The 27124-nt window shown below is 53.1% G+C and overlaps 2 protein-coding genes across 4 annotated transcripts; one reads left to right on the forward strand and one right to left on the reverse strand.

Annotated features, from left to right (window-relative positions):
* The first annotated feature begins 423 nt into the window (after positions 1–423).
* Positions 424–11951, forward strand: Tmem132a (transmembrane protein 132A). 2 transcript variants are annotated; one of them, XM_074046552.1, is made up of 11 exons: positions 424–670; positions 3422–3636; positions 3755–3973; positions 4663–4994; positions 6293–6442; positions 6767–6965; positions 7055–7198; positions 8250–8452; positions 9333–9609; positions 10010–10201; positions 10632–11951. In XM_074046552.1, the coding sequence occupies exons 1-11, from the start codon at positions 571–573 to the stop codon at positions 11658–11660; spliced, it is 3060 nt and encodes a 1019-aa protein (XP_073902653.1). In that variant the 5' UTR covers positions 424–570; the 3' UTR covers positions 11661–11951. The 2 variants fall into 2 exon arrangements, with proteins under 2 accessions (XP_073902653.1, XP_073902659.1); XM_074046558.1 differs by having other exon boundaries at positions 6770–6965.
* On the reverse strand, positions 11892–24358 carry Slc15a3 (solute carrier family 15 member 3). 2 transcript variants are annotated; one of them, XM_020176178.2, is made up of 8 exons: positions 23146–24356; positions 20180–20469; positions 18208–18355; positions 16587–16697; positions 15608–15776; positions 14012–14170; positions 12599–12754; positions 11892–12166 (listed from the first exon to the last, which is right to left on the reverse strand). In XM_020176178.2, exons 1-8 carry the CDS (start codon positions 23701–23703, stop codon positions 12012–12014), a joined length of 1746 nt encoding a protein of 581 aa, XP_020031767.2. In that variant the 5' UTR covers positions 23704–24356; the 3' UTR covers positions 11892–12011. The 2 variants fall into 2 exon arrangements, with proteins under 2 accessions (XP_020031767.2, XP_073902665.1); XM_074046564.1 differs by lacking the exon at positions 14012–14170 and having other exon boundaries at positions 23146–24358.
* Positions 24359–27124: the final 2766 nt, after the last annotated feature.

Genomic DNA, 27124 nt, shown 5'->3' on the forward strand with positions numbered 1-27124 from the left:
GTGGGGCTAGGCATGAAACTGGAGGTGCCAGCACTTGGAGAACTTCCTCTGCGGGGGTGGCCAGGGCTCTGTCGGGGCAGGCCCAGGCGGTTGTCATCTGGCCCTGTTTGGCCTCTTTCCTTTTCTGTCCCTGAATTTTGGTTCTGATTCAGGTGAGATGCCTTCACAGGTGAGATGCTTGTGAGGCAGAGGAAGAGGCTTTTTCCACTGGTCAGCAGCCTCTGAGAAGGAGCCCAGCAGAACACACCATGTGTTTTCCGGTAGAGGCCATCAGTCCCTATTCAGTCTCCTGGGAAGTGGCTTTCTTCCCGACTTCAAGCACCGGGACGCTCTGGGGATGGGATCTGTAGGGCACTAGGACCCGGCAGGGCGGAGGGGGCAGCCCATGTGCTGCGCTGCGCTCTCTCCCACCCCACTGCTCCCGCTCCATTGTCTGCGAACTGCAGCCGCGGGCGGGCGGCGGCAGGGACCCAGCCGGCCACCAGGGCCGGCGCGGAGCGGGCGCTGGAGATGCGGGGCCGGACCGCGGCCACCTGAGCCGCCAGCCTAGTCCCGCCTTCAGTGGGGAGGATGGGCGCCCGGATGGCTGGGCGCGCGGCAGCGGACCCCCGGGGGCTCCCTGGTCCCTGGCTCTGCCTCCTGGTGGCCCTCGCCCTGGACGTCGTGAGAGGTCAGCGGGAGGGGAGGGGTGGGGCGGGGCGAGGGGCGGCTGGGCCCCTGCCGAGGCCGGGCGCGAAGGATGCCTGGGAACCAGGAGCCGTCGGTTCTCGAACTTAAACCAGCTCGCAGCGTGCCCTGAGGGCTGGGGAGGTCCCACCCCCAGGAGCCTACCCCAGCCACCGGCCCTCATCGCCTCCTTCACGGTGCACCATCGGGCAACTCCTTCCTGATCCAGGACCGGCCTGGCCCTGGGGCTCTGCCCTCATCCTCATCCACCCGGTCCCTCCACCCGTCTGCCACCGTCTCCACCAGTCCCTAATCTGCGGTCTATGGAGCTGCACTCTAGTGGTTACTGGCCTCTTGTCCCTACCATCAACCCGCTTCCAACCAGTGGAAATGGAAAGCAGCCCCTTTGCTGGGTCCTGCGAGATACTCAGCCCCCTCCCCCGCCCGGAGGAGCTCTCTGACTTTGGGGTCTTCAGGGACAGACCTATCCTTGTCTTGCTGAGCCCTTGCAGGGATATTCATCACTGGGTAGGAGCAGCGGCTCCACTGTGCCTGGGGGTGGCAGTTGCACGGCCCTTGGCATGGGCTGGGGCTAGGGGCTGCAGGTGAACGATGCCACAGAAGAGTGGGAGATAGGGAAGAGAGGCACTCTCCACCCTCCTTCCCCCATGGAGGGAGCTGAGCTCCAGGTGATGGAAGTCCAAGGGAGTCTGCTACTGAGCATTGTGTAATTATGGAGGTAATGGAGTAGGAGGTGGACTGGAGTCCAGGAGCTACCCCAGGGGGCAACAGTCATTCATCTGTTACCCTTGGGAGTTGGGACTTCAGGGAAGGCAGGAGAAGCATCTCTGACACATGTTCCTTGGTAGGAAAGACCAGAAAAGAGGCTGAAACCAAGCCCCCCACGGCCAGTCCAACTGTGGGGCTGAGAGGCAGCTGGCTCTGGGGCTGCTTTCAGCCACCTGCTCCCCATCCTGAGGGACCCAGTGGGAATCCTAATAGCCCCTTCCACAGAAAGAGGAGGGAAGCTTTGTCACATCCATTATGCAGCACCAAGAATCCAGCTTCCAGACAGCACTCCACAGCTTACAAAGTCTTCCCTCATCCCACAGGGTTAGTAAATGCTCCTCCCCATTCTTCAGGCAAGGAAACTGAGTTTCTGGGATGTTCACAATTGGCCCAATTCTCATTGAGGTAGAGCTAGGATGTAAAGTCAGGTCTCCAAACTCCCAGGAAGCTTCTCTAGGGAAAGTGTCCCAATTTGGGGGATATTCCAGGATGAGTTAGACAAAGTTTTAAACAGGAAAATAACTAATTCAGAGGAGGCAACCAGAGCTGGGAGCTGTGGTACACACTTGTGGTGCAGCTACTAAAAGAGATGAGGCAGGAGGATTGCTTGAGCCCAGGAGTTCAAGACTAGCCAGAAGAGACTGGTGGAAGGGCAAATGACCAAAAAAGACTTCCTTAAGAAAGAGGCAACATTCCCTCTTGGTCCTGATGAAGGAGGTGCCACTAAGTAGAGGAGGGGGATGCATTTCAGGAGCAAAGTCCACAGAGCCTGTTGTGGCATCCTAAAGTGGAGGAAGAGGTGGTAGAGGGAGAGGCAAGATTGTCTAGTGGTTAATGCCTCTGGTGGACTCCTGGCTCCACTACTCCTGTGGGACCACAGGCATGGACCTTAGTCTCTCCACCTCATTTTCTAAATCCACAAAATGGGATTTTTTTTTTTTTATTTATTCACATGTGCATACATTGTTTGGGTCATTTCTCCACCCTGTCCCCCTCCCCCACCCTTCCCCCCTCCCCCCTCAGTTCCAGGCAGGTCCTGTTCTGCCTTTATCACTAGTTTTGTTGAAGAACAGAGACAAGCTTAATAAGGGAGACAAAGCGTTTTTTGCTAGTTGAGTCAAGGATAGCTATACAGAAATATTCCTAGTATTGCACAAAATGGGATTTGTCTCAGAATTATTATGAAAACTGAAATAATAATACAGGTAAAACATTTGAAATAGTACCTGTGTAGGATTGGTGTTAATTACTACTATACAAACCAATATAACCTTAGTGGTCCTTTGTTTCTTTGACAATTGAATAGTCTATCTCCCTGGGCATGTGATTGCTACCACCAGGGCACGCAAGTGAACTTCTCTGACACTCTTCCCACCTCCTATGCTCCCCAGTCCCACTCTTGCACTCCAATACCCAGTTGGGACAGGGAAGAAGGGAACAAGCTTGGAAAGATGGTGTGAGTATCATGGTAGTGATGGTGGGATGCCCAGCCAGGTCTTGTCGAGGATTCAGAGACAGAGAAAGGGTCTCTCTACTTCTACGAATCTCATCCCAGCACCACCTTTTACAGCAGAGGCCTCATGTAGGGAACCATGCCCCCAACACGTCCTGAAATCACAGGCAAGCCAGTAGTGAGCAAGAGTGTGGGAGGAGATATGGAGAAGGCACTCTGAGAGAGGAAGTCAAGATCTACGGAAGGTGGAAGGAATGACTGGGAAGCTGGCATTCGTTCCTGGACTTGGATTCAAATCCTGTTTTTGTTATATGCTACCTGCGTGAGGCTATTTGTGTCTGTTACCTCATCCGTGAAGTGGGGAGATGCCTCCCACACACATCCTCAGGGAATGGGCTATTTGTAGCCCAGTTCCTCCTCCACTGTCCACCACCACTGTGCCCACGATGAAGCTCAGTTTGGCCCATGCCAGCTCTGGAGTCATCACCATCTCTACCCCTTATTCCTCTTCAGTGGGCTGTGACCCAGCTCGCCTGGACCCCACCTATCTGCCAGCATCCCTGGAGCTCTTGGATGCCCCTGAGCACTTTCGTGTGCAGCAGGTGGGCCACTACCCCCCTGCCAACTCCTCTCTGGGCTCCCGATCTGAGACCTTTTTGATCCTGCAGCCCTGGCCCAGGGCCCAGCCACTTCTCCGGGCCTCCTACCCGCCTTTTGCCACTCAGCAGGTAAGGGGAGACCCCCAAGGACGTCCAGGCAACAGGACTCAGCCTGAGGTCTGCTGTGTGTGGCTCGGGGGCTTTCTCCAGCCTCCTGCTTTGCTGAGTGTCCTCATTCTTCCTTAAGGTGGTCCCTCCTCGAGTCACTGAGCTCCACCAACGGCCAGTCCCATGGGACGTGCGGGCTGTTTCAGTGGAAGCAACTGTGACTCCAGCAGAGCCTCATGCCCGTGTCCTCTTCCACCTCAAAGGGCAGGATTGGCCACCGGGGCCTGGCAGCCTGCCCTGTGCCCGGCTGCATGCCACACACCCTGCAGGCACTGCCCACCGAGCCTGCCGCTTCCAGGTGACTGAGCTGTCCCCCCAACCCCCACACCAGCCAGTGGTGGCCCAGGGTAGAAAGGAAAGGGTTTGCTACTTTTGGGGAGTCTGAGGTCATGGGCCATCTGAGTCCATTCCTGCTCCACGAGCTTTCAGTCCTAAGAAAGGTTTTTTAGGGCCCCTTAAGGAGTTTGGTCTATTGTGTATGAGTTTAGACAGATAATCTAATCTCTCTGAGACTCAGTTCCCTCATCTGTAAAATGTAGTTACAATTCCCCACCTCATAATGGAGTTGGAGAAGGAATAAATGAATACAAGAGTTGCTTATGGCAAAGCAATCACTCAGCTGGTTACATTACATTATTGTTTGTATTACTTTTAAATTTTTATTTGCACTCATTAGCCATAGGAACCCATTGGAGAGAGCTGTTTCTCAGGTATTAGGATTCAGAGTAGAAATCTGAGCTGTAGGCAGGGCAGTCCTGGGCATGGTCAGGGGAGGCATTGGGACTGGTTCATTGGAATGAGTGTGTGTGTTTCCAGGGGTGGAAGAGTGGCCTGTGAATGTGTTCTGAGACCTAGGCCTGGTGTCAAGCCCTAGCATGTCCCTAGTTTGTTCTATCACCTGTGACGTGTCCCTGGCCCTGCCTTTCCATGGTGTAGGTATTGTCCCCTGACCTCACCCTGGGCCAACCACAGCTGTTATCTTCACAGCCATCCCTGGGCGCCTGCGTTGTGGAGCTGGAATTCCCCTTGCAGTGGTTCTTCCAGGGCTCCACCACACGGGCCGAGCTGGCCTACACACTGGAGCCTGCAGCTGAGGGCCCTGGGGGCTGTGGCCTCGGTGGGGATGAGAACCCTGGGGAGCAGGCCCTCCCTGTGGGTGGAGTGGAGCTGCACCCAGCAGACCCCCCACAGTACCAGGAGGTACCTCTGGATGAGGCAGTGACTCTACGAGTGCCAGATGTGCCAGTGCGACCTGGTCAGCTCTTCAGTGCCACCCTCCTGCTTCGGCACAACTTCACAGCCAGTCTCCTGACCCTGAGGTAAGCACCAGGCCCCTGGGGAAGACAATACAAGAAGATGAATGGGTACTTACTGTTCTTGGGGTCCTTACTGGAAACCTTAGCTTCAGCAAAAATGGGTCCACCAAAATCTCCAGGCAGAGAGCTGCAGGATCCCGTAATGGGTATGGCCCAGAAGTGGGATGCCTCTGCTCCCTGGCACCTTTCTGAGACTCCCTTAGCTAGTGGGGCTCACATTGCCCTGTTCCAGGGCAGTTGCAAGGCTCCAGGAAGGAGGAACAGGAGAGGGCTCAGAACCTAGAAAGTATGAGCTACTGCTCTGACACTGTAGGAAGGGGCGTCTGTCTAGTCACATTCATCTGTGTTCTCCCTGCTGGTCACACCTCCCAAGGGGCCCTAATGTTCATACAGAGCCCACTCCTCCCTATAAAGGATGCATTCTGTGCATCCTTTCCTGCAGGAAGTTCCCCTCCCAATGCATCTGACCCTGCCCCCAGTGCATCTGACCAGGATTTGCAGTGTAATCTCTCACTTGTGCACTCCATAAACAGACCTTATTATACAGCGCATGCCTAACCCTGTGCCTCCATTCTGGAGGAGTAAGACACAGGCCCCATTTGACACTGAGGGGGCCCCCAGTGGTAGGAAAGGGAGCTAGATGGATGTGAACTCGAGTCTATGCTCCAGTGAAGGTATGATGTGCAGTGAGGGCTTGGGCCAGTGGGTGGAGCAAGGGGGAAATTCATTTACCACCTGAAAAGCCTCCTAAAGGAAATGGTATTTGATTTATTGGGGGCTTAAAGAATCAGCAGATGAAGAAAGGAGGGCAGGCCAGGCTGAAGAGACAGCCTGCACAAAGGCTTGGGGCCATGAATGTGCACTGTGTGTGGGGGGAAGAATGTTTTGGTATGTCTAAAGCAGACAGTGGGACTGGCTGAGTGACTCAGGCAGTAAGAGTGCCTGCCTAGCAAGTGTGAGGCCCTGAGTTCAAACCCTAGGATGGCCAAAAATAAATAAATAAATAAAAACTTTCCTAAAGCAGACAATGCATGGAGAGATGACATGGCCCCAGATAAGGTTGGACCTGGAGAGCCTCAAATGTCAGGCCCAGGCTTCAGGCTGTGGGCAGTTAGGAGTCATAAGTGGTCTTTGCGGGGCAGAGGCAGAGCCCCTCTGGTAAGGATGGGAGGAAGAGATTCAGACTGGAGTTGGGAGGCCAGACAGGAGGCTGATGTCTCTAGCTCCATGTCGTTCTCCTGGGGTCCTGTCCTCAGTTCAGCCTCTTACCTTGACAAACTGGACCTATAATCTCTTTCCAGGATCAAAGTGAAGAAAGGGCTGCATGTAACAGCTGCTCGCCCAGCCCAGCCCACTCTCTGGACTGCCAAGCTGGACCGCTTCAAGGGTTCAAAGCACCACAGCACCCTGATCACCTGTCACCGTGTGGAGCCTACAGGGCCGGACTCCAGGTAGGCCGAGGAAGGAGGCCTGGCCCTAGTGCCAGCGGGCACATTTAGGGGCCCAGGGAGGGGCAGGAAGGCAGGGGAGCCAGTGAGTATTCTAGGAGGTAGTGGTTAAAAGGCTCTGTGGATCTTAAGAGAGGCCAGGAGTGGATAAGAGTTTGGGCTAGGATGCTTGGGGCTTTAGATCTCAGTCCTGCCACTTTTCACTGTGTGATAACCTTGGTACCTCGGTTTCCTCATCTGTAAAGTGGGGAGAATCATGGTGCCTACGTCATGAATACAGGAAGTGCCTGGCACCTAATGTACTCAGTTCCTCTTTCTTTTGGCCAGCAGTCCCCTTGAACTGTCTGAGTTCCTGTGGGTGGACTTTGTGGTGGAAAATGGCACTGGTGGGGGTGTGGCAGTCACTCGTCCCGTCACATGGCAGCTGGAATACCCAGGCCAGGCCCCCGAAGCTGAGAAGGACAAAATGGTGTGGGAACTCCTGGTGTCGGAGCGGGACATAAGAGCCCTTGTCCCACTGGCAAAGGTAAGGGGTCTCCACCTGTATCCGGCCAGGCTAGGAGCCAGGTCCCAGGAGCTGCAGGTCCTGGGACTAAACAGCGCCTGCACCCCCAGGCTGAGGAGCTAGTGAACACAGCACCATTGACTGGAGTGCCTCAGCGTGTCCCCGTGCGCCTTGTCACTGTGGATGCTGGAGGAACACTGGTGGAGGTGACAGAGCACATTGGCTGTGAGTCAGCCAACACGCAGGTCCTGCAGGTGAGTGGCAGGTGCCCATGTTGTCTGAGTATGCATTTTTTGGGGGCACAGTCATGCATACGCAGCTCTCCTCCTACCCCAGAGGGTCCCCAAGAGAACAGCTTCTCACTCCAAACCTCATGAGCAGAACCACAGCTTCAACTTTTTGTTCCATCCCTCTCTCTCTAGAGTGAAGTGGGTGCTATATAACTCCAACCTTAGGGCTTTCATGGCCATTCTTGGATGGCAAATGAGCTGAGCTGAGCCAAGAGCATGTACTTTGAAGTCAGAAGTTTTAGCAGAGACCCGTCTTTGTTATCAACTAGCTGTGTGACCATGGGCAACTCTCTTAACCTCCCTGAGCCTGTTTCCTAAACTTCAACATGGCACTATATCTTTGGGTTGTTGCAAGAATTAAAAGCACCTAATATAGTCTCCAGCTACTGCTGTTATAACATGACCTTATATGATGATGACGATATTGTTATTGGAACCTTGTAATGACCTGGGAAGTTAAAAAGTGGAGGAGGCAGGACAGCATTCTCCATCTTGAGGTTTGGAGAGGGAAGCATGGAGCCTGATTTACACAAATCCCGGCCACCTGCACAGAGAAGGTGTTTTTTCCACCTGTGGCAATACTTTTCTCTTGTGTGTGGTTATTACCTGGGGGCTCTCAGGTGGGTGCGTCTATCTTGTCCCTCTACCTCCATTCTCTTAGCTATAGCTAGTTGTCTTGTGACTCCAGCACCAATGTCTGTGGCTGGCACTAATGAGGAACCTGCTCTGCCAGAAGGAAGGCTCCGTTGTATGTAATTGGCCACTGTCTCTGGCTGAGCCCCTGGAGAACCCAAGGCATGGCCCAGTGCCTCTGGGGGCGGGTAGTGCTGCCGGTTGGAGGTTGGTTGCACACTAAGGAAAGAGAGTAGCCCTACAAACCAACCCATCACAACACACATTTTAGTTAAATTACAGAACTGAATTTCAGCCACAGCCCTGTGCATGGCTGGGGTCAGGGATATTTTACCTGTCATTTGTGTCTTTTTCCCTACCGCCTAACTCTGCCCTCCCACAGGTATCTGAGGCCTGCGATGCCGTATTTGTGGCTGGTAAGGAGAGCCGAGGTGCCAAGGAAGTGCGTGTAGACTTCTGGTGGCGCCGGCTCCGGGCCTCACTGCAACTGACCGTGTGGGCCCCGCTGCTGCCCTTGCGCATCGAGCTGACCGACACCACCCTGGAGCAGGTCCGTGGCTGGAGGGTCCCTGGCCCAGCTGAAGGGTGAGTGCAGGCCTGCAGGAGCTGACAGGCCTTGGCAAAGTCATTCTAGGACTGAGTGGGCACAGGGGACACAGCCATGGACCCAAGCTGGGGGTTGAAACACTGCTCATTGTTTCCAGTTCCTTCTGCCCATCCCACCTTGGGCCACCTGAACTCTGGTTGACACTGCCCAACTCCATACTCCCTCTCCTCTGTCTCCCCGGACTTGCTTCCATATCTTTTGTTGTTGCTGTTATTGCTATTTTCTGTTTTGTTGTGTTTTGATTTTTGGCAGTACTGAGGTTTGAACTTAGGGCCTTGCCCTAATAGGCAGGCTTTGTACCACTTGAGCCATACTCCCAGTCCTTTATGTTTTGATCGTTGTCTGTACCCCTTCTATACTACCCTCGAGAATGTAAGCCCCTGAAGGTAGGCAGGGCTTGGTAAATGTAAATATGGAATATACTTGGGGTCCTAGCGGGTGGGGTGTGGGGTGGCCTCAAGAATGAGGGCGCCTGAACTGGAAGGAGTCCTCTGTCCTCCCCCCTCCGCCCGCCCCAGGCACCAACCCCCAAGTAAAAGCACCTGGATAGGTAGGCACATACACTAATCAGGTCCAGGCCTAGGGCAACCCCGAGTGGACGAACTTGATCTCAAGAGAGCTGGTGTTTGCCAAACAGGACCGATACACCATCAGGAGCCTCTTTTCCCCCCACCCCCCCTTTTAATGGTGCTGGGGCTTGAACCTGGAAGCTCAAGCATCATAAGGAGCCTCCTGTTGGGCAGGACCATGCTCTGGTTAGGAGCTGGGTGATGAGGTGTGGTCTCCAGTGGGCAGGGCCTGAATGCTGGGCTGGAGCCGAGCTGATGCCCTGCTTTGTCCATCCGCCCCTCCCCGTAGGGCACCTGAGCATGAGGCTGGGTTGGCAGAGGAGGTGGAGCAGCGCTCCCGCAGCTGCCGCCTGCAGTACCAGCGTGCAGGTGTGCGCTTCCTGGTGCCCTTTGCGGCCCACCCTCTGGACGGTGGCCGCCGTCTCACCCACTTGCTTGGCCCTGACTGGCTGCTAGACGTGACCCACCTTGTGGCACCCCACGCCCATGTGCAGGACCCACGTGTGGCCTCACTGGAGGGTGGTCTCATCCTGGTGGGCCGGGAGCCTGGTGTCACCTCCATAGAGGTGAGCTAGCAGGAGATGCTGGAAAGCAGGGCCCCTCCCCACCAGAAGGTTGTGGGTATCCCCAGAATGTTCCTGGGCAGGTGTGAAGCGTGTAGGAGAGGCATAGAGGTAGGAGTACCCTGAGATTGGAGGTTGGGTGAGAATGAGGCGGTCTTATAAAGGGGGAAGTCCTTTAGGTATGGAAGGCTGAGGTTTGGGTGTATGTGGGCCAGGTCTTACAGGAGGAGGGAGCTGTCTCCTAGGTGTGGGATTGGAGTCCAGGTATGTATACTGCATGTAGTTGGGGTGTACAGGGTGGAAAAGAGCAGCCTGAGAGGATGCTGGAAGCAGAATCCAGATCTCTTTGGGTGGGGACCTGTCTGTAGGAGGCCCCCTATCTTCAGCTCCTTCCCACCCTCAGGTGCGTTCCCCGCTGTCTGACTCCATCCTGGGGGAGCAGGCGCTGGCTGTGACGGATGACAAGGTCTCAGTGTTGGAGCTGCGAGTGCAGCCGGTGATGGGCATCTCACTGGCCGTGAGCCGGGGCACTGCCCACCCTGGGGAGGTCACAGCCACATGCTGGGCACAGTCAGCCCTTCCCGCCCCAAAGCAGGTGACGGCTGGGGACAGGGGGATGAGGTCAACACCTATCAATGGGGGCTGATGGTAGAAGAGGATGGGAGGAAGAGGGCCCTGGTACCTGGACCCCCTCCTCCCCTTAGGGTTTGCACAGCGATGATTGATTTCTTTGTGAGGTAGTGAGCGCTCTGCAGCTGGAGGTGACCAAGCAGTAGCTGGCTAGAGTGTGGGAGTGGGAGGTTGATTAGATAGCTCTGAGGATCCTCAGGAAGATTCAGACCCTGGGCTGAGCGGCAGACAGGTGATTGACACACATCCCCTCTCTCCCTGTGTTTTGTCCATCTGCCCGTGTCTCTGTGTTTTCTCTTGATCTCCTCCCCGTGTGGCCTGTCTCTGTGGGAGTGGTCTCTGTGTGCATGCATTCTGCCCTCGCGTGTCTCTGCCTGTGTCCGTGTGCCCCGCAGGAAATGACCCTCTCCCTATGGCTGTCCTTCTCTGACCACACCTTGGCCCCTGCGGAGCTCTACGATCGCCATGACCTGGGACTGTCTGTCTCAGCCGAGGAGCCCAGTGCTGTGCTGCCAGCCGAGGAGCAGGGTGCCCAGCTCAGGGTTGTGGTGAGTGGAGCTGGTGCCGAGGGGCTACCTCTGCACGTTGCTCTGCACCCGCCTGAGCCCTGCCGCCGAGGCCGACACCGTGTGCCCCTGGCCTCTGGCACCGCCTGGCTTGGGGTGCCCCCTTCCCCCACTGGGGCCCCTGCCTTACCATCCAGCCCTGCCTGGAGCCCACTAGCTACAGAGGCCAGTGTGGGAGGTGAGCGGCAGGTGGTGGGCAGTGTAGGGGGCAGCGTGGGTGTGAGGGGCAAATTTGAGCAGGCAGAGGAGGTCGAGAAAGAGGAGACTGAGGCCAGGGAGGATGAGGATGAGGAAGAAGAAGAGATGGTGCCCACCCCTCAGCGTGTCACTGAGCTAGAGCTGGGCATGTACGCCCTGCTGGGCATCTTCTGTACGGCCATCCTCATCTTCCTGGTCAATGGCGTGGTCTTCGTGCTTCGCTACCAGCGCAAAGAACCTCCTGACAGTGCCGCTGACCCTACCTCCCCCCAACCCCACAACTGGGTCTGGCTGGGCACTGACCAGGAGGAACTGAGCCGCCAGCTGGACCGGCGGTCCCCTGGGCCACCCAAGGGAGACGGGGGTTGCCCCTGTGAAAGCGGGGCAGGAGGAGAGACCCCAAACCTGGCCCCTGGCCCTCCGGGGGGCACCACCAGCTCCACCAGCACCCTGGCCCGCAAGGAGGCTGGGGGACGGCGGAAGCGCGTAGAGTTTGTGACGTTTGCACCAGCGCCTCCAGCCCAGCCCGCAGGGGCCCCTGCAGTGCAGTCCATCCTGGTGGCTGGTGAGGAAGACATCCGCTGGGTGTGTGAGGACATGGGGCTAAAGGACCCCGAGGAGCTTCGTAACTACATGGAGAGGATCCGGGGCAGCTCCTGACCCTCCCCCACCCACACTGACCCAGCATTGTTGGTCATCAGCCTGGGCAGCAGGGGCAGATTGGCGGGGGTCCCACCATGCCTCTTGTCTGCCCCTCCTGCTCATCCTCTGGTGCTTGTTGATCTAAGTCCCCTGCCTGGTCCCCTGCAAGGACTTCCCCTCCCCCAAGACTCCCTCTGCCCTGCCCCTTGCCATGGACCATGGTCATGAGGAAGAGCTTATGCCTGTTATTTATGGGAACCACTTCACTTTAATGTTGGTACAGAATAAACTGAGAAGGAAACTGCCACAGCTGGGCCTGCTTTGCTGTCTGTCTGGTGGAGAGACGCCTGGGGTGGGATGGGAGCAAGGTCAGCCCCTGTCTCTGCTGGAACAGTTTTGGGAGGCTGCATCTTGCCGTGTCCTCTCATAGCGGTGAGCAATCCAGATGAATAGGAAGGCTGTAGTGGCCTGGATGCCAGCCAGCAAGAAGAAGTAGTTGTCCATCTGGCAATTGTTGATGTTCCCTGGGAAAGGGAGTTGACATTCCGATCAGAGGAGTGCTCCCTGTCCCTGCTGCAGCCTGGCCCTAGGCTGGTAGCTGAGGTGATATAGGCAGTGGGTTGGGATCCAAAGACACTAGGTGGAGAGCCCTCAAGGATCTGGTGTCTGCAATTCCTCTATTTATTTGGGGGCTTGAAACAAACACCATGAGAAAAGTGACCACTTGGCCAGAAGGGTGGAATTCTAGAAGCCTGAAGGAGTCTTGGAGAGTCACTGAGTCCAATGCTTCTTTTATGACAGCTGGGGAAACTAAGGTTCCAAGAAGGGAGGCCATACTGTGAGTGACTGGCCAAGTTTGGGTGACAGCCCACTACAGTCTGCCTAGGGTCAAAGCATATAGCAGTCGCCACCCCCTTCCTAAGCCTCCCTCCACTCCGGAAGGCCCCCACACTCACCGAAGTCCTTAGGGCAGTACATCCAGCCACCTGGCAAGGACAGTAGGGCCACCAGGCTGGAACCCAACAGTGAGCCCACCCCTGACAGGCAGAAGAAGATGCCCATAATGGCGCCCTGCATGGAGCGTGGTGCCTCCGAGTAGGCGAACTCCAGACCTGCAGGGAGGGAGCATGGAGTGTCTCCGAGACCAGCTGAGGAGCCACCCAGTGGGCTACACTCCCCAACCTGCCCTCTCCAAGTCTCCATTCTAGCTCCCTTTGTTGACTGTCACAACCCTGCTGCACATCCTCTCAGCTCTGCTCATCTGCCTGGCTGATTCCTCCCCACACACTGCTCAGAGTTCCAACTCTAACCCTCTGAGCCCTTTCTTCCTGAGCTTCCCCCAGCCAGCTCCATCCTCACCCTCTCTCCCCAACCTTCTTGGCCCACTTCCCACATCATCATCAAATCATTTTGATTTAACCTTCAAAATCTCTTCTAAATATATGCCCGCCTCCCTGTTCTTTTCTCCCAGGGCCAAACGCCAGCCCTGGTCACTTCTTCCCCATCCACTGACCGCTAGCCTATTCAGACAGCTGGATGGGTGTGTCTGGACCATCTCTGCCAAACTCTTTGGAGAATGGAAGGGGCTCTGTTGCCCTCAGAGGAAATCCCACCACCCAGGCTCAGCCCACAAGATCCTGTGTGACCTTCTCCCCACCTTGTTCCTCTCCAGCCCTGTCCCCCTCACTCTGCATCTGGCGAGGGACTTTCTAATGCTGTTCACTCTGCCTCAAGTCCTTCCTGCACCTGCTGAATTTTGCCTCCCCTGGAAGCCTTGCTCATTTGCTCCTCCCCACCTTGCCCAAGGATGCTCCACACTCTACAGGTCCCCCTGCAGCACTGCCTGGATTTACTGTGTGCAAGACTATGTTCTCCATAGCCCTGAGTGAGCTCACGGGAGTTCTTTTATCATAAAGACATAAAAATCCCACTCTAGCCTAGTGGAAGAGCCCGCCCAGGCATGCACCTCTATCTCTGCCCAGTTTGGGAAGGAAACAGGCATATAATGCACTAGAACTGTTTAGAGTGCCATGTGTGGGAAGAGAGGACCTCCTCTGCCCAGGAGCCTTGTCACTGAGGCTCTAAGCTAAGGCAAAGGACATAGCAACTGCAAAAACACAGAGGGTGGGGACCACGGCAAGGGAGACATGGAAAGTGAGTGTGGGAAGAACCCCTTCACCTCCATCCCCAGGGTCTATTGTAGGACCTCGCTGAACCAGTTCCCACTGAGAGGTTGCAGCCCTACTCAGAAACCCTGCTTCCCACCATGCTGCAGCCCTGGAGGCTGTGTCCATGGGCCCGTGACCTGAAGGCACCACTACGCAGAGCCCAGCCTTGGTACAAGAATAGGGGAGGAGGCTCCAGGGTACCTGGGATGCTGGCAAAAATCTCACTAATCCCGATGAGCAGGTACTGAGGGATCTGCCACCAGATGGACAGTGGGGCCGCATAGTATACATCCTTCCCGATAAGCTGGGACACTGTCTTGTTGGCAGAGATGTACTGTAAGCGCTCCCTCTCCAGGAATCCTGGTGGGGAGGGGAAGAGGTTGAATACAGCCAGGCCCATCTGAGGCAGCTTAGCTCAAGGCAGAGTTTAGTACATGATAGGGGTTATGAAGAAGCCGATGATTGACTGGGCAGCAGCAGGTAAGGAAAAGAATACTCGTGTCTGGAGTATGGTGATCAAGATTTAAATTCCAATTTCTCCCTTTTTGCCTCGGCTGCCAGGATATTCAGCTAGGTTTTATGCTTAGTTGCAACTCTCATTAGTCAAGAGCCTGTAATGACATTCTTGCAAATGAAGAAAGTAAAATTTAGATTGAACAATCAGCCCAGGATTACACACCTAATAAGCAAGCAGTCAGGGCTGGGTCTGAGCCCAGTATATCTGGTTTCAAAACTGGCCTACTTTCCTGATATCACGTGACTTCTCTATGGCAACATCAAATAGTGTAGCAGTGTTTCCAACCTGCCTTTCAAGTTTATTTTACCTGTTCCTTTCATTGCTTGGAAGATAGCATTGCTCTCTAATAAATGCTGGACAATGAGGTAGAGGACTTAGGTTACAATCCTGCCCCTACCACTGGCTTGCTGTATGACCTTGGGCAAATCATTTCACTTCTCTGAGAAGTTCCTTTACGTAAAAAGTAGAAGTACAATTCCCAGGGTTATTATGAGGATGAAATAAAAGAAAATGCATTAAAGCATGTAACTGAAAGAGAATCTAGTTTGATTCTCACACATTGGACAAAACACTACTCACTGGGCTTTAGTCAACTCTTAGTTGTGATCCAGGCACATTACGGGGTCCTCTACAGACTTCATCTCCTTTAATGCTCACAACAGTCCCCTTGAGACGATGCTGCATGAGGGCTGAGCCTGACCACCTTCAGTGTCTGAATGAATTACTATCCCTGCAGTAAAGACATAGCTGGGAGACCTGAAGTAAACTCAGGATCACAGAACCACTAATGAAAAGGGCTCAGGTTTATGCAACAGCATGAAAGCCTTCCATAGCTGATCCCTATTTTATACAAATGGCTTCAAATCCTTTTGAAATGGAAGAAACAAGAGAATCTTTTAAAAAGTCCTCATTTACCACCACAATGGTTGTGCTTCTTTGGGAAATGTATCCTAACTCATTGACTGAGGGTTCACGTACATATATTCACAGCAGCGAAGAAAAAAGAAAAAAACTCCCTGCCTGTAAGGAGCTTCTGTCCCACTGAGGAAACTATCTGTTCCTCTTGGCCTGAGTTTCCTCATCTGTCAAAACAAAGGGAGGCTGGATTCCACAAGGAAGGTTTCCTTCAGCTTGCACCTTCTGAGAGGCGAAGGGTGACATCTACTCGTCTGGGGTGCACTTGGACTGTGCCAGACTTCAGCACCTGCCTATAGTAGGGTCAGCCTCCCCAACCCCAGACAGACAAAGGCCAGTTCTTGGCCTCATGCCCCTTCACGCACCTGCCACAATGACTGAGGTAAAACCAAAGAACATCCCCAGGGCCATCTTCTGAAGAGCCGAGGGCAGCAGCTTGCACCGCAGCAGCAAAGGGTCGATCAAGTGGTCCTTCACAGGGACCAGAATCAACACAACCACTACATTGGCGAGGAGGAGCCAGGCTTCTGGGATCTGGGTAGGAGGGAGTGAAGAGAGGCAGGCTAGCAAAATGGAAGGAGCTCTAGGCTGAAGTTGCAACACCTGGACTCCAGAATGTCCCTGAGTGACCCAGGGGCAGCCCCCTCTCCTCTCTGGAACTCACACTCCTCAGCTGTGTAACTAGGGGATGGGATTAGAGCAGGGATGTGAACAGGTTCTTCTTGTATTCTAACTTCTATCAATTGGTAGCAATGGCTTAGAACATTTGTGAGCTCAGCATGGAAACATGTAGATTGGTTAGTGATGTCTGCCGTGGGCAAGGAAAGACAGTAGAGTGGCATATATGTCATTTATCTGCCAGGTCTGAAGAGATTTAATTTTACAGTCTGTGCAGGCAGCTTTTTTTTTTTTTTATGGTGCTGGTGGAGTTCAAACTCAGGGCCTTGTGCTTGCTAGGCAGACACTCTACCACTTGAGTCATGCCCCCAGCCTATGCATCTCTGCAATGCCAAGGAACTAAGTTTAGAAAGTTCTGGTGGAAATCAGGGTTCCAGGAAAGAGGGAACAAGGTACAATTGAACAGGGGCCTTAGTATGCTCTGGCTGAGGGTGCAAACTGGTCAGTGGGGCCCACTACAGAGCAGCGGCATGGGAGAGGCCTGGCCTGAGTTCTTATGAGCAGTTGAGCATCTTGGCAAAGTGCCTGGGTTGTGGCACACATTTGCCCACCCTCCAGGTACTGCTCTTGTATCCTGAGGGTTCCCTGCAGCTGGGGAGTGTGAAGGTGTCTTCAATTCCTCCTCCTCGCCCAATCCCGGAGCTGAGCTTCTGCTTTGTTTCTCACCCTGTAGTTGCTGCCCTGGGCTCTCAAAGCTGAGGACCTGTTGGTAGGGTTGGCCGGGAAGATGTTTGGGATGTGGAGGTGGAGACCTTGCAGGACATAGGTGGACTGCATCTGCAGAGAGAGACGGAAGTGGCTGGTAGAACAGGCTCCTGGCCTCCTCCCCGGGAGGCTCCAGGCTCCTCAGCAGCAGCCCAGGGAGACTGGCACCTCCTCCAGTCAAGGGAAGTCACCCCCGCTCCTTGAGAGCCAGCCTTTGCAAGCCTCCTCTGCCCTACTCTCAGTCTTATCCCAGAGCCTGGGCTCAGCTGATCTGCCTTGGATTTCTGTCTCCAGTGCCTCATAACAGAATGGGGGTGGATAAATGTTTGTTGACATGGGAAAGATAATGACAGGCCTGTGACCATAGGGAGTTCTCATCTGACACTGAAGCCAAGCTGAATCCCATAGGCTGACACAGCCAGGAACTGCATAGGCACTGACCTGCCAGAGTGGCTCTGGGCACAGCTGCAGGAGTGGGGCCTGGGTACCCTGCCACCCACCATACCAGGCATTGCCTCTTTTATTGCCCGATAACGGAGGATCCAGAAAACTCCCACAGGAGGGCCTATGGTAGGGGAGCGTTCTGTGGTCATTCATGGCTGTATGGAAGGACATCAGTGTTCTGACAGCTGGATGACTAAGAGTTGGCCACAGACATCAACTCCTTGTCCCTAGCTCATCAGGGATCTTACTGTGCTACTCTGGAGTTCCAGGCTGGCCCTGCACGACCCTAGCTGTTCCAACCAAGTTGGAGGGTATGGGAGGCAATGCCTATGGCCTGGGGGTTAGGCCCAGGTTAGACCGCTGTCCCTACTCCATATGCACACATGTATGCACACTTGCAAGCATGCACATGCAAATCGTACAAACACTCGCACAGGCACATGCACACACATGTATGCACACAAACACACAGGTATGCATGCACCACACACAAATAGCTGCTCACATGTGTGCATACACAGATGCTTACATGCATGTGTCTACACATGCACACACACAAACATGCTGCAAACACATGCACTGACAACCTCCCCCCCAAGGAAGCAGTAGCTCTCAAGCCTGAGTACCAGCATCATCTGAGACATTTTTAAATGCAACGATTTCCCCAGCGATTCTGAGGCCTGGGGTGGGGCAAGGGAATCTACATCTTTTTAAATCTCTGCAGGTGATTCTGAGGCACAGCCAGGTAGGGAAGCATTGTTGCAATGTGCTCAATGCACCAAATCTGCCACCAACGTGCTGTGGGGCCATGGGCCTCTCCTGCCAACTCAGATCTGCACACTATAGAACTGGAGGAGTCTCTGGTTTGAGCCACCCATTGCACACCTGAGGAAACTGAGGCCCAGAGAGGTGAGGGTCCTATCAAGGAGCTGGGCCACAGACTCTTCTCCAGAGTTACTCCTGCAGTCACCAGGGGCTGATCACAGGATTGGTGTTGTGCCAGGCCCACATCAGCTGGTGCACAGTGGTAACTCACTCTGCTCCTGCCTTTCTGCATGCCCTTGGCTTCCAGGACGAGAACTGAGACCAGTGAAGGGTGGAGAGCAAGGCCCTCAGAACAAAAGGCAGAGGTGCCCACCTGGAAATACACCATCCAATAGGGCACTAGGGTCACCATGACGGGCAAGATCTTCACCAGCACCTGGAAGTTGGCAACGTCCTCCTGAGGGGAAGGACCAGGCTGGGGAGACCTCTGGTCAGGCAGTAGGTGGGCACCTTGAGGGTCTCTGTGGGGCCACAAGGACAGGAGATAAAAGGCAGCCATCATCATCTCCTCACCATGGCCACTGTTTTCACCTGTACCATTATTCCCTAAGATCACCACTTATCACAGCCACTGTCTCTGAAGTCACCCTGTCACTCCTCACTCCACTGTGCACACCACCAGCCCCACTAGCACCAAGGCCATCATCCTTCCTGTCATTAGAACTAGTAAGTGATGCATCATCAACACTGTCACCAACACCATCCTCTCCACAGAGGTTTGGTTTCTCTCTCCATCACTTTTTCTAGTGTTGGCACTGCCATTGTCAATATTATCACTACCATCTCCTAATCAGACTTAGGCCACTTTAGCGCTGTGGTCCCTTTGGGTCCCGTGGAAAGTCAGACCAGAGACTGGTGAGCAGAGTCTTCAGGAGTTTTTGGCTCATGGCATTGATTTTCCACTAGAATCAGAGGAGGCCCAGTCCGAGCCACAGAGGCTGCTCACCCCAAGTCCATCCTCAATGGACTTCACAACCCTCTCCCTGCACAAGGAGGTGGGGAGAAGAGGAACAGGATGGAGGGACTGTCATTAGGAGACAGGATAGATCAACTACCACAAACAATCTTTACCCTTTGTCCTCAGAGTTTCTGAGGACATGCGAGACTCCAAAAAGGGACATCATCAGTGTGGTCATCTCCAAAGACACCTGTACCAACTCCTCCCCTCCAAATATATAATGCCATCCTCCACCAGTGCTGAGGTTTCTTTCTCCTGCCATTGATTTGAGGCCAGCCTTGTGACACTGACCAACAAAGTGAGGGTGAAGCAATGCTCTGGGATGTCCAGGCCGCTCAAGGGCCTGAGGAAGACCCATAGCTTCCACTTCCTGCCCTCTGGAACATTTGTTCTTGGAATGCTCCCACGAAGGGGAAATGAGGTTCTTGTCAACCGAGGTTCTCTTAGCCCATCACCAGCTTCCAGCCATGTATGTGAGATGTTCTAGTCCTTTCAAGCTCCCAAATAATGGCAGCCCTGGTGACATCAGGAGTAGCAGAAGACCTGCTCACCCAGCCCAGTCACCCACAGACTTAGAGAGGAGAGAAATGTTTGCTTTTTAAGACAAACTTTTTTTTAAGGCAGCAACAAAAATTAAAACAACCAGACTCCTTGACACCTGACAACCACCCCTGACATTACCTCTAGCAATACACCAGGTTGGGGGAAGCCTGCTCTTCACCTTTTCCATCTAGATTCTATTAATTAGAGCTCCAAGGTCTGGAGTCAGATTTGCTTAGCATAAGTAGTCAATTAAAGTAGGAAGGAGGACAAAAGGAAGCCACTGTGCATATGGAAGGCCATTCAGAATCTTCCCCCTACACAAACACACCTGGATGTCAGTTAATGGAAGAGGGAGCAAGGCTGGATGATTTCTTAAGACTCTTTATACTTAATAACAGGACACTGGAGAATTATTCATATTGTATCCTGATGACCTTCATTGGTGCCATCATCTCCATCATTATCGCCTCCACTATAATTGTCATCATAACCGGGGTTTATCATCATCACAGGTAGTAACACATCGTTCCCACCTGTTTCGCTGCTATCACTGCCAAGACCATAACCATCCTCATTGTTTCTACAGTTAGAGAATCACCAATAACACCACTGGCACCACTGTGACCTTCACCAGCATCCTCAGTCATAGTGAGCAGCCCACTGGAAGACAGCCATTGCTCCAGCGGCTCCAGGGCAGTTGCTGGAGCTGAACCAGAATGTCTACAAGTAGGACTAACCCTCCCAGGAGACTTAGCAGCCTCCTTAACCCAAAGCCCCCCCTTACCTGGCAGAATGTCGTTGCCACAGCCGAGGGCAGCAGTTTTGGAAAGCAAGCTTAAGCATTGAGGACACTTGGCTGCCCATGGGTGGCTTGGTGATGAAGACAGGGGTGGCAAAGAGGAAGATGAAGAATGCCAGGCCCACACAGCCCACGATGATACTGTAGCCCAGCAGGAAGTTGATGTTCTGCTGGATGAAGGCCACCACCAGCAGTGACAGCACAGCACCCAGGTTGATGCTCCAATAGAACCAGTTGAAGAAGCGGCGCGTGGCATCGCGGCCAAGATCCATCACCTGCCAGCCAGCCAGGGGTGAGAGTGAGGCCCAGGAGCACTCTGGACCTGTACTCATCCCTCCCACAGGGACACTTCTTGGGTCAGTGGGTGGGCACTTCTCTAATCGCTAATCACTAAATAAATGATCAATAAATATTGGTTGGATGAATGAATAAACCTTTCTCCTGGGAGCCGCTGTTAATGATCAGAACATTTTGGCACACCTGTTTTTACGTGCTCATGACACACATTACTTTTTTATTGTCACCAAGTAGGGCACACAACAGATGCCTGTGAGGCCATGCGGCTCACTTCTGGCTGATTTAATCTCTTTGTCTTCGACTGAGCAGCCTACACTATACATTACTTTTATAATCAGCAAAAAGCCCATAAAAATCTCAATTATGTTCCACACTATTAAATATGATCTATGCATACGACTGAAAGAACAGTTAGAAGTCTGGTTGAGAATTTCCTTTTCAGTGCGGAGATGCAAACAGAATATTGTATCATGGCCCGTCCTTTCCCCAAACTTGCCTTCCTCTGCTATATTCCTGATCAAACAAGGCTGGAAGCATCAGGAAAGGTAGAGGGGAACCTGAGAGCAGACCCTGACCTCGTGGAAAAAAATTTTTTTCAAGGGCATATAGACTGAAAATCTTTTCCCAGGATTTGGGTCAACCTATAAGAGTCAGGTCTCAAGCTTTTTTTCGCCTGCTGGCCATAAATCAGCTGCGTTGGCTGTTTCCCTTCCCCAGGTCTGGGACAGGGCCCAAGCATCTGCATTTCTTAAGAGCAATGAGAACTGGGGGTCATTTCTTGAGTTAAATGAATCTCTACCTCATTCAGCCAGCCACATTTTCAGTAACTCCCCAAATCTCAAAATGCCTTTATTGCCTTTCTGTCCTTTCACTCAAAGATATATATTCCCACTTGCTACAAAGATTTGGTCAAGCTTTCCTTTCTGTTGTTGTGTTGGGGAAAAGCTTAAAATATTTCACTCCTTGTCTAGAGGTAGACTAATCATCCATACAGATGTGCTTACAATTTCATTCCCTTGGTGATGGAGAAGGAGGGGGCATGTCACCTCACTCACTAAGAATCCTTGCTCTGGACTTTCAAGCAGAAAATTGGATAAGTCCCATTATGAACAGCCACTTCCATTTATTAATTGCAAGTAAATGAATATGACAATTGTAACTCTAAGGGGAAGACCAGGCAGCCCATTCAGGATATAAATGAGTTCTTCTAGACACTTTGTTGAGAGTGATGGATGGCCCTTTATGAAATCAGCAAGTGTGTAAAACACTGGGTAGGGCTGTCTGCCAGATGGTGCCAGCCTGTCCACTGCGGCAGCCTCCCCCGTGCTCTGGTGCACCCTCTCTTGTTAGCTCATCAGTCTCTACGCTGCAGTGAGCCATTTTCAAAGAACTGAAATCCAGTGATGTCAGCATTTCCACACCATCCTAGGGCTCAGATCTTGAGTTCTTAAGACAGCCTTCCAGTCCAGCCCTGCTCTGCCCAAAGTAAATGGGGAATGCAGAGGAGGGACTGTCCCTGTGGATCCCATGGAGGCTCTTCTCAGTGACCTGGCCTTGGGGAGACTAGTTCTCTCACCAGGAGGAAGGAGAGACAGGGGGCACTGGATTGCTGCCTTTGGAGGTCATGGGGTCAAGGGCACAGGTCAAGGCAGTTGGAAGTGGTTGGGTAGTGGAAGGTCAATAAAAAAGTAGTGTTAAAGGAAGATGGAAGATTCCTTTTGGCAAATATTGGAGATCTGCTGGTCAATGCCAGGCGGAAGAGGAAAAGGGCTGTCCTGAGGGTACCAAGTCCCCCATTACCAAAAGAATCTAAGCAGGTTGGATAAGCGACTCCTTGGCAGGGACACTGGACACTGTGATGCGTACTGGATTGTGAATGCCAGCTGGATGAAGTGATTCATTCAAAAAATGTTGCCTTTATGAATGCAATATATGCAATTAACATTTGAAAAACAAAGTCGGATGGGGGGTACATAATTAGCCCAGTGTTTCCTGTTCCCCCTCTCCCATTTGAAACCTCATCTTTCCACAAGGCTGCTCAATGGTCTGTATGCAGTTCTACATCCTGCTTTGTGCTCATTCATACTGCTTGAGGTTGCTTTAAAAATATAGTACATTAGCTTCAATTATTGTGTAATATCCCACGGTGTACAGCTGTCAAACCATGCCATGTTATTAGGAATTTGCTCATTCATTTAGCAAATGTTTGTTGAACTTTTCCCACGTGCCACACTCTGTCCAATGGGACTGGAGAAAGGCTCAGAGGTGGACATACATGCTCAGCTGTCCCCACTGGTGAGAGATAAGGCCCAGATTTGAACAAATCCACCCTCAGCATCTGGTGCTGCTGGTAGAAGAGACTGGCTGGGATCGTTATGAGGGTCGAGTTAAAAGTGAAAATGTTTGGCATGGGCCTGGGACATGGCTCAGAGAAGGCCCACTGTGGTTATTCATACTGTCGGTGTCATTGATCTTGGTAGGGCTAGTAGCCCTTCTTCTTTCAAATAAAGAAACTGGAGAGGGAAGTGGTTTATCCGAGGTCACGCTGGGGGCCACTGCCTCCTGACTCTGGCTGGGTCTCCATCCTACCTGGCTTTGCTTTCTCTCCACTCCCCCTGGGTCACCGTTGGGCCAGACCTCCCTGCCACACTCACCTGATCGGCCCCAAAAGAGGTGAGGTTGCTCCTCACCGAGCTGGCGGCCAGCGCGAGGAGTAGCAGGCCTACATAGAGGGTGGGCGCGCAGTAGGGGCTGGCCCAGGTGTGCTGGCAGTCGGAAGACGGGCAGGGTGGCTCCAGAGGCGACTCAGGCATCTCGCCGCAGAAAGAGCGGCGGCCATCGGGGAAGGAGGTGGCGAGCAGCAGGCCGGAGGCGGCCAGGTAGAGTACTAGGCTGATCGCGATGGCGCGGTAGCGGCCCAGGTACACGTCTGCCAGCCAGCCGCCCACGGGCGCCAGCAGGTAGGAGGCGCCCAGGAAGACGAGCGCGGCGCGCGACGCCTGCTCGCCGGCCCAGTTGAAATTCAAGCTGTTGAGGTAGAGCACGAGGTTGGCGGCGACGCCGAAGAAGGCGGCGCGCTCCAGCATCTCCACCACCAGCACCGCGGCACCCGCCGTCCGCCGCCACGCTCGGGGGCCCCGCGCGCCGCGCGCCAGCAGTGGCCGCCGCTCGCCACCCCTCCGGGGCTGCTCCGGGGCGCGCGGCGCGGGCATCGTGGGCTGCCCTGCCTCAGCCTAGCCCTAGTGGCCCTCTTCCGCCCTACTCCGCCCTCTACCTCTGCCCTGGCCTCGCCCTCCCCTTCTTAACTCTTCCCCAGTCTGACTCGACTCTCCTTTCTCACCCTTTTGCGCCCTCTTCTCCCCTGTCCCCTCTCACTTTCCTTTTCTGCCCCTTACCCTGCCTCCTCCACCCTAATTTTAACTCCTTCCTCTTCCCTCCTTCCACCCGTATCCCTTCCTCCCTGTTTGTCCCCCTCCCCAGTGTTTCTCCCCAGCCTCTCCGCTCTCCTTCCTCCACCCTGACCCTGGGGTCCCACTCTTGTCTGTCACTTGCACAGTCTTCCTCGCTCCACTTCTCTGCCCCTCCCCCTCTTTTCCTTCTTTGGCTGCCCTTTTTTCACCGTTGTCCCCTTCCTTATGACACCTGGGCTGCACTGGCCCCCTACCAGCCCTGCTGTTCGGTTCCCAGGCTGCGTCCCCTCCCCTCACAGTCCCCACCGACTCTCCCTCCCAACTCAGCCTCTGTCCCTCTCCCTGCTTCTTGAGAAACCCCGGGCTTCCCCTTTCACTGGCCCTGTGGCTGCCTGAATCACATGATATTTAGGAGAAATGAAAGCCTCAGTCACAGGGCTCCTCCCCACCCAGCTTTCTAAAAATCTTCCCCCCCACCCCCCACACCACCACCACCACTACCACCATCACCACTACCTATCATCCACCACCTCCGCCAGCCTCCCCAGAGCCTGGAGGAATAATTTCTTTCAGTTTCATTTCTCCCCAGAATCCCACATTTGCTCTTCCAATCAGAATCCAAGCCTAGACCACAGACTTCCAAAGGCCAAACAGCATTTGGCAGCACTGGCTCACTTCATAGATACAAAGACTGAGCCCCAGTAGGAAGCAAGGGAGGGAGGTAGGAGCTGACTAGATGCTGGTAACTGAAGGGGAGAAACCACAGCCAGGATTCCTGAGTGTCAGGGGAAGCGCCTCACAATGCAATTCAGATTGTGCAAACACTGCTGAGGAAGGAAGTGGGGCACCCTCAAGACTTATGGCATTATATGGGACCACAGCACGTGGAGATTGAGAGGGGCACTGACCTCAGGCTCAATCACAGTCACTCAGAACCTTCTGATGCACTGAGAACAAGCGCCAATGTCACCTAGACTGCCCAGCGGGATCTGGCCCTGCCCTCCTCTGAGGTCATCTCTGCCCAATGTCACAGATTCCAGGCTTCCTTCTATTCCCCTCCTAGGCTGAGCCCCTTCCTGCCTCAGGGCCTTTGTGCTGTTCCCTCTCCAGAAAGCTTCTTTCTGCAGACCTTTGTATGGCTGGTTTTGGCTGAAAGGTCTCTTTTTCCTAGGGACCTTCCACTGAATTCTCAATATCCTCTCTAACGAAGTGCTCTGTTTTTGCTGTTGTTTTATTGTTTTTTGAGACAGGGTCTCACTTTGTAGCCCCAGCTAGTCTGGAACTTGCAATATAGCCCAGGCACACACCACTGTGCCTGGCCACATGTCCTATCTTAATGTCTTTTGAGCACAATTACAGTTTATTGTTTCCCCCATAGAATAGACTCTCTACTGAATAAAACACTTTGTCAGACATTTTCTGATTCAGTGACCTCCTTGTGCTTGGCAAATAGCAGCTGCTCAGTAAGTATTCATTGAATACATGAATGGAAGTGAAGAGTGTTCCAAGGCTTGATTTGTAAGAATAACATCAGGAAAGCTAAAAGCTTAAATAAACCGAGTTTTTCCAAAAGAATTTTTTTTGTTGTTTTGGAGTTCTGTTTGTGTGTTTGTTTTTGCATCTCGTATTGAGTAAGAAGCCCAGCTGTGGTGGATGGGATAAATCCATAAAGGTATGAGGCTGGGTATGATGATAAGAAAGCAGGGCTCTCCACAAGATTCTGCTTGTCACTATAGCCAGGAGCAATGTGCTTTGGAGGCAGGTAGAGATTGAGGGACAGATGGAGATGCTTCAAGTGAGCTGCCTCTGCTTCTCTTGGAGGAAGTTCTCACCCGTTGTCACCAGGTGTGGTAATGAAAGGCAGGTCACATCAAAGCCAGCTCCTTCCCCTCTTGGTAAAGTCACTAGTCTGGCAGAGGTGACAAATGGCATTCTACAGGACTGAGCCTTATAAATAATAATGATGATTTGCCATCAGTGATCTTCAGAGAGCAATGGATAAAGAGCAAGATTTCTCTTCTGCAGAGAGAAACTAGAAGAAGAAAGCAGCAAAGGAAAGTGTGGAGGTGAGGTGTGGAGGCACATGCCTGTAATCACAGCACTTAGGAGGCTGAGGCAGGAGGATGAAGAGTTGGAGGCCAGTCTGGGCTACACAGTGAGAGACCCTGTCAGAGAGGGGGAGGGGGAGGAAAGGGGAAAGGGGAACTGGCATGAGGCAGTTTCTTCCTTTCTGCCCAGCCTCCACCAGTGACGTAGGCAGGGACAGGTACTGCTGTGGCACACTGGGGAAATACATGGGGACATGATGAGCTGGAAAGAAGGAAGGGGTGATTTGCATCTTACACAGATGGGAAGTATTGTTCTGAAAGGAGACTAATTGTCAGTCAGGACACAAGTTACAGCACTGAATTTAGAACCAGAGCTGGTGGCTGCAGTTGTGACCCATAAACCTATGTGGTTTGGTCCAGATAGAGTTTTGTCATGTGGTATCAAGATTTTACTTTTTTTTCTTTTGTTACTGCTTTTTTAAAATTTAAATTTAAATTAGTTACCGCCTTAAAAATTAAAAAAAAAATTTTTGCATAGAAATCCAGACCTTTGGCTACTAGAACTTGCAGAGAGTCTGGCAATGCTGGGCTTGCTCAACAGACAGCGGAGTGGCAGCTGCCCCATGGACGGCAGTGACTGGTGACATGCTAAAGTGCACTGTGGGGCCTTGGTTGAAGGCTGGTGAAAATGACCTTTTCGCCTATGTATGTAGCTACAGTGACTGTTGAAGGTGAGGAGCAGAAAGGCCAGTTGCTGAGGGATCACCCTGAGGTGGGTGTGGATTCTCTAGTCTCCTGGTTCCTCTTTATAACACTTTGCCAGGCCAGGGTGAGAGTTTCCAGGCAGTTTTTTCCTTTCCTTTCCTTTCCTTTTATTTTGGTAACACCCAGGGCTGCCCTGCTGCTTCTCCCATGGGTGAGATAGTCACAGGTAAGCATCAACTGTGCACCGCCTCATTGCAACTAGGATGGCTAGGATGTGGTCTAGCAGTGGGCAAGTTTCTCTCAGATCTGTCACATGCAACTGGGACTTCTCTTAGACCTAGCTAACCTACTCCCTGTACCTGGGGGGAGATCCTGGCCTGGAGAATAGATGGAAAGGGAAAACATTGAGCCACACGAATGAAAGCATCATAGCCATGGTACAAGGAGGGACAGGGAAGGACATCCATCTA

This window comes from Castor canadensis, chromosome 1 (assembly GCF_047511655.1).
Source record: "Castor canadensis chromosome 1, mCasCan1.hap1v2, whole genome shotgun sequence".
Taxonomy (NCBI): domain Eukaryota; kingdom Metazoa; phylum Chordata; class Mammalia; order Rodentia; family Castoridae; genus Castor; species Castor canadensis.